The 7,075-nt window shown below is 34.1% G+C and overlaps 1 protein-coding gene across 3 annotated transcripts in view; it reads right to left on the bottom strand.

Annotated features, from left to right (window-relative positions):
* Nucleotides 1-2,416: 2,416 nt before the first annotated feature.
* The window catches only part of LOC105530351 (UDP-glucuronosyltransferase 2B30), a 23,119-nt gene continuing 18,460 nt past the window's right edge, over nucleotides 2,417-7,075 (bottom strand). Inside the window, exons 4-7 of one of the 3 annotated variants that reach the window (XR_001004637.1) lie at nucleotides 6,737-6,824; nucleotides 5,360-5,579; nucleotides 3,251-3,394; nucleotides 2,417-3,004 (exon numbers count right to left, since the gene is read on the bottom strand). Coding sequence is in view for 2 of the 3 variants with exons in the window: in XM_011967864.1 (XP_011823254.1) it covers nucleotides 2,728-3,004; nucleotides 5,360-5,579; nucleotides 6,737-6,824 (585 nt within the window). In the remaining variant the exon portion in view is untranslated. The remainder of the gene's footprint in view (nucleotides 3,005-3,250; nucleotides 3,395-5,359; nucleotides 5,580-6,736; nucleotides 6,825-7,075) is intronic. The other 2 variants (XM_011967864.1, XM_011967865.1) reach the window with 2 other exon arrangements.

Here is a 7,075-nt window from a genome sequence, read left to right as displayed (position 1 = left end):
ACAACCAAAAAATAAGAACTTACATTTGTCAGTAAAGGTCAAAAATGAGAATAGAACACATATAAAATTTAGAATTTTTTTTTTTTTTTTTTTTTAGTTCTGTGAATAATGATGATGGTATTTTAGTGGAAAATGCAATGAATTTATAGACTGTATTTGGCAGTATGGTCATATTCACAATATTTATTCAGGCCATCAATGAACACGGGATGTGTTTCCATTTGTTTGCAACATCTATGATTTATATCAGAAGAGTTTTGTGATCTTCTTTGTGGAGAACTTTCACCTTCTTGGTTAGGTATATTTCTAAGTATTTTATTTTATTATTATTATTATTGCAGATGTTGCAATAGCGGTGGAGGTTTTGATTTGATTCTCAGCTTTGATGCCCACATAGTCAAAGCAAGACTAAGAAAAAAAAATCTGGAGGTGTCACATTACCCTACTTCAAACTATACTACAAGCCTATAGTTAGTAGATACTGGTAAAAACAAAACAGCATGGTACTGGTATAAAAACAGGCATGTAGACCAATGAAACAGAACAGAGAATTCAGAAATAAAACTAAATACTTAGAGCCAACTAGTCTTTGACAAAGCAAACAAGAACATAAGGTGGGGAAAGAACACCCTATTCAACAAATGGTGCTGGGATAATTCACAAGCCATATGTAGAAGAATGAAACTGGATATTCATCTCTCACCTTGTATGGAGATCAACTCAAGATGAATCATATAATTAAATCTAAGAGCTGGAAGTGTAAAAATTGTAGACAATAACATCGGAAAAACTATTCTAGACATTGGCTTAGGCAAAGACTTCATGACCAGGAACCCAAAAGCAAAGACAACAAAAGCAAAGATAAATAGATGGAACTTAATTACACTAAAAAGCTTCTGAACAGCAAAAGAAATAATCAGCAAAGCAAACAGGCAACTCACAGAGTTAGAGAAAATCTTCACAAACTGCATATCCCACAAAAGACTAATATCCACAATCTACCAAGTACTTAAGCAAATCAGCAAGAGAAAAACTAGTAATCCCTCAAAAAGTGACCTAAGAACATGAATAGATAATTTTCAAAAGAAGATATACAAATGGCGAATGTCCATAGTTTAAAAATCCAAAAATAATAGATGTTGGCATGGTGCTAATAAGAGAACACATTTAGAGTGCTGATGGGAATACAAACTAGTACAACCACTATGGCAAACAATATGGATATCCCTTAAATAACTAAAAGTAGAACTGTCATTTGATCCAGCAATTCCACCGCTGGACATCTATCCAGAGGAAAATAAGTCATTATATGAAAAAACCCATATACACACATGTTTATAGCAGCACAATTCACAATTGCAAAACTGTGGAACCAGCCTAGATTCCCATCAACCAATGGGTGGATAAAGAAAATGTGATATATATATATACACACACACACACAAAAAAATGTGTGTGTGTTTGTATACACATACATACATATATACTATGTATATATTGTGTGTATATATATATATGAGTGTGAGAGTGTGTGTGTGTGTATCACCTTTACTTTATCCCCTCATTGGGGGATGAATACACACAAACACACACACACACACACACACATACACACATATATATATGAATACTACTCAGCCATCAAAAGAGACGAAATAAACCTGGATGCAGTTGGACACCATTTTTCTAAGGGAATTAATTCAGGAATATAAAATCAAACAATGTATGCTCTCACTTATAAATGGGACCGAAGCTATTAGGACACAAAGGCGTAAGAATGATAGGATGGACTCTCGGAACTCAGAAGGAAGTGTAGGAGGGGGCTGAGGGATAAAACACTACACATTGGGTACAGTGTATATTGCTTGAGTAATGGGTGCACCAAAATCTGAAAAATCACCACTAAAGAGCTTATCCATGTAACGAAAAACCAACTGTCACCCAGAAACTATTGAAATAACTAAAAAAAAAATTAAAAAACAGATGAATGTTTTTAAATAACCAGAAAAATAGAATTGGCTCAAAAAACCAAACACATTGTAAAATTAGTTTATTTTGTAGTAGAAACCAGGTATGAGTAGCTGTATTTCTAATTCCACATACTTTCCACTGGGAAATGACTGAAACTCTAAAATGGTAAGCATTTTTATCACACCTTTTAGGAAAAAAAGTGACGCTGAAGCTGGATGCACAATAAAACCAAGCAGCACCACTCATCTCAAAATATCAAGAGGAAGAGAGAGACTTTTTATACAATCTAATTATTTAATAGTTTCCTCAGAGACAGTTAAAACGAAACAATCCTGCATGAAATGAATCCAAAATATGCTGAGTATGTGCAAAACAGTATTGATACTGTCAGTGCACTTCTTAATGTTCTTGTTTCCACGTACAGTGTGTGATATGTAATTATGTTTAGTACATTTTTTCATATAAACTGTGAAGTAAAACAATAAATTTCAATATAAGCTCAATAAATTTCAATATAAGCTCATATGACTTTATATCATTTTTATTTTCCCTAATGTTTTCCTCCTTGAAGTGAAATATTTCTAATAGTTAAACAGGTACTAAATCTCTAAAAAAGAAATTTAGACTTGAAAAGGTAAATTTTGAAAGATGTTTTATGACAAGAAGAAAGGAATCTTGTATCACGACCTCTTCTTGTTGTAATAAACTGAAGGAGTCTCATTTATCGGATTTTGCAGCTTCCAACCTCAGACATAATTAATCTATTTTTCCCTTCTTTCCTGTTCTAACAAACTTCCAGACACAAAACAGACATTTTGTGATGATGAAAATCACAGTTGCCACACAGGCCAGCAGGAACCCAATCACATCCAAAGAGTGGTACTGGAACCAGGTGAGGTCGTAGGCAGCAACCCGAAGGTGTTTGGCTCCTTTATGGCGCATGACAAATTCAATCCAGAAGACTGCTTGATCCAGGGGCTTCACTGGTTGATCATGATGAATGCTTGATAATTTCATAGCATTCTCTTTATATCTAAATGATAAGCATAAAGGTATCAACATTGACATGTACCCTAGAACTTAAAATATAATAATAATAAAAAATTAAAAAAATAATTAAAAAAAGAAAGTAAGTTATTTAGGCCAGGCATGATGGCTCATACCTGTATCCCAGTAATTTGGGAGGCTGAGGAAGGTGGATCACAAAGTCAGGAGATCAAGACCACCCCGGCTAACCTGGTGTAACCCTGTCTCTAGTTTAAAAAAAAAAAAAAATTACCCAGGCATGGTGGCACACACCTGTAGTCCCAGCTACTTGGGAGGCTGAGACAGGAGGATCACTTGAACCCAAGACGGGGAGGTTGCAGTGAGCCAAGATCACACCACTGCACTCCACTCCAGCCTGGTGACAGAGTGAGACCCCCTCTCAAAAAAAAAAAAAAAGTAACTTAATTTGCCTGAGCATATCGTCAATGAAAGATTTTTCAAGTATCATATGATTCAAAGTAAATGTAATAGAATTGACATAGAATTTGTGTATTTTAACTTGAGTCATCATAGAAAGTTTGGATTTTAAATTAGATTTCATAATTGACAAATATTTTTAAAGTAAAAATGGAAGTTCAGGTGAGAAAGTTAATTATTTGAGGTAGAGAACATATGAGCAATTTTATTTCTTTTAATTTTTAGTTTCTTTGAGTACATAGTAGGTGTATATATTCATGAGGTACATGAGATGTTCTGATACAGGCTGCAATGTGAAATAATCACATCATGAAGAAAAGGGTACCCATCGCTTAGGCATTTATCCTTTGTCTTATGAAATATACAATTACACTACTCTAGGTCTCAAACAGGCATATAAAATCATGCTCAACATCATGAGCCATTTTAAATGGAGAAAGATATATAGTTAAAATACAAATTGAGAATTATCATCCTTAAGTTTCTAAAGATGAATTGTGTTATATGGGTGAAATGCCTCATAGCCAGGAGCTCTGCTTCTATTCTAATCTTTTGTGTCCTACTGTTTCTCACCCAGTAGCCAGAATGATTTTTTTTTAAATAAAAGTCAGATTATGACACTGCCTTGATTAAGACTTTTGCCTGAACTTTCATCATATCAAGAATAAAATCCAAAAAATTATTTGGTCCTCAGGATCCTCCAATATCAGACACTAGTAAGCTCTCCTCCAGAAACTTTCCCATGCACACTAGGTCTTCTAGGGACGTTGGCCTTATATTTTTCTTTAAGCTCCCATCTTAGCACTTTACACATTGTGTCCCCTCTACCCACGGTTGCAGTACTCTTTCTTTTTGAGGCAACCCTCTAAATGTTACTGATAAGAGAGGCTTTTCCTGGCCACACTATGATAGAATACCTAGGATTTCCTCTATTTTTTGTGTTTATTTTTAAATTATTTGAGGCCTAGAATCTTAAAACACATTTATGGCTTCTAAAATACATATTTATGTATAAAACACATAAAATAAATGTACACACGCTACGTGAGACAGCTCAAAAAGGTAAGATAATCTTAAACATTATTGTGAAATGAAAACACCAATTTACCTATCTCTCAGATCATGATAGAGACAAATAAAATGTGGCATACCCATATTATAAAATATGTTGCTGTAAAAAGAAATGAAATGTTAATACATGCAACATAAATAAAGTCAAAAACCATAAAAACAACAAAAATTGTAATTGGTGAAAGAAACATCATAAGTTGTATGATTCAATTTGTATGAAATATGTAGATAGAATAATCGACAGAGAAGGAAAGCAAATTGGTGTTAGCCTAGGGCTAAGGGGTCATGGGAAGTGACTTCTATACCATTATGGTTTCTTTTATGTTGATCAAAATGTTCTAAAATTATATAATAGTGATGGCTTCATGACTGTAAGCATACTAAATACATTAGGATTTTATACTTTAAGTAGGTGGGTTTTATGCTATGGAAGTTAAATTATCAAATCTGTTACAATAATGATAGTAAAAATAAATTTTTCAGTGAGAAAAAAGATATACTTTGAGGCATTTTAGATATTGAGTTAAAATATTTTATTCTATGATTTCAAGTTTATCCTTCCTTTCTATTGTGGATTGATTATGTCAAATTTATTTTAAAATGTCTTATTATGTATATTACTTTAAATTTTTTTGTGTAGAAAATTATTTCAGTAATTGGTTATTCATTAAATGTATGTGGTTCAAATAAAATTTTTGAATAACAACTCAAAAATAAAAGCAGATTTCAGATTGTTTAAATCATTTAAATTCTTTCAAAATCAGTCTCTGATAAAAAGGATAAGAGCCTTACTCACTATTGACAAGAGAACCTATCTATAAATACCACCGAGTAAAGAAAAAGTGATACTCACAAAGGGTCATTAATTACAGTTTTCAGTGCATGGAGTAAGTCTGTACTCGACATTGTGTTGAAGTCCAGACTAACAGCTGCGCCCTTGGCCTTCATGTGTGCAATGTTATCAAGCTGATCTGCAAACAATGGAACGCCCACCATGGGAATTCCATGGTAGATCGCCTCGTAGATGCCATTGGCTCCACCATGAGTTATAAAAGCTCTGGTTTTTGGATGACCTAGGATTGGATGAATTTTAGCAAAATTATTCATAGGAATAAAATGAGAAATGCACGATAGAAGAATCTGAATGTGGCAGTGTTTCCTAGATAACACACTGAATTGAAATAAAATTGTTTTCAGACTTCAGAGGAAGGAGCACCTACTTCTGCCGGAGATGTAAGTGAAGGCTATGTAGTGTGTTCAACTTCAGACCAAAAAAATAATACAAGATTACCAGTTGGACTAACAAAAAAGTGCAATTTAGATAAGGAAACACAATGTGCAAAAAGGAAAAAGCACAGAAAAGGGATGGGCATGTAAGAATGTGTTCTTGTTTTTTGTTTTGTTTTGTTTTAATGGAGACAGAATCTCCCTCTGTTGCCAGGGTGCAGTGCAGTGGTGCAATTTTGGCTCACTGCAGCCTCGGTCTCCTGCGTTCAGGCAATTCTCCTACTCAGCCTTCTGAGTAGCTGGGACTACAGGGGCAAATTGCCATGCCCGGTTAATTTTTGGTATTTTAATGGAGACTGAGTTTCACCATGTTGCCTAGGATGGTCTTGAACTCCTGAGCTCAGTCAATCCGCCCATGTCAGCCTCCCAAAGTGTTAGGATTACAGGTGTGAGCCACCTTGTTTGGTCGGAATGTGTTCTCTTAAGTACAGTCATGGAGTGTGATATGTGGGGTGTGCAAGGCAGCAGGCAGTGAGGTGGTGGTAGTGCTATAATTGAGGAAGGACAGGTCACACTTCATTATGAAATGTGTCAACACTTTTTGATTAAGATTAGGGATTTAATCTTACACAAAATGCAGTGTCCATGGTGGTAGCAGAAGAGCTGTTATTTTTAGTGACATTTGAAATAACCCTACAGAAGAGGAAAGTAAAGTTGTAGAAATATGAGAAAGGAAGACAACCCAGGAAGTGCCAGAAAAATTTTGTGAGAGGAAATAACACCTGAAATAAAGATACTCTGATCATAAAGAATGTGGGTGCCTATCATAAAATACCAACAATTATTGTTTATTCTTTTCACCCTAGGACTGGAAAATAAATATACAGAAGTTTCATTTTAAGTTTTTCCATAACAAATGTTCAATAGGCTTGTTTCATGATGACTATTAACACTCTAATAATCTGTTACTAATATACTCAATATTTGTTCTCCAGAGACTTACCAAGAAGATCATTCTGGGGTAGCCACTTGTACAGCTGTGTATTGATTCCTAAGGTATCTGGTTTTTTCCCATCAAATCTCCACAGAACCTGTTACAGAGAAGAAAATATCTTATTCTATGAGAGGAGCTCAAAAGTTATAGAATGTTAGAACTCTAAAGAGATTAACAATGAGAACAAGGGATGTTAAGTAACAAAAACTACTCAGACTGATGTAAATAGAAAACTCACATTTCATTTCCTTAATTTTATAATTAGTTAGGTATATAAGGAAATCATGATTTTTCAAAATAGTAGCTTAGACAAATAAGATTACCAATGAAAAGTTCAAGTATTCAAAA

Source organism: Mandrillus leucophaeus, unplaced genomic scaffold (genome assembly GCF_000951045.1).
Source record: "Mandrillus leucophaeus isolate KB7577 unplaced genomic scaffold, Mleu.le_1.0 Scaffold813, whole genome shotgun sequence".
NCBI lineage: Eukaryota > Metazoa > Chordata > Mammalia > Primates > Cercopithecidae > Mandrillus > Mandrillus leucophaeus.
This window is presented reverse-complemented; position numbering and strand designations above follow the sequence as displayed.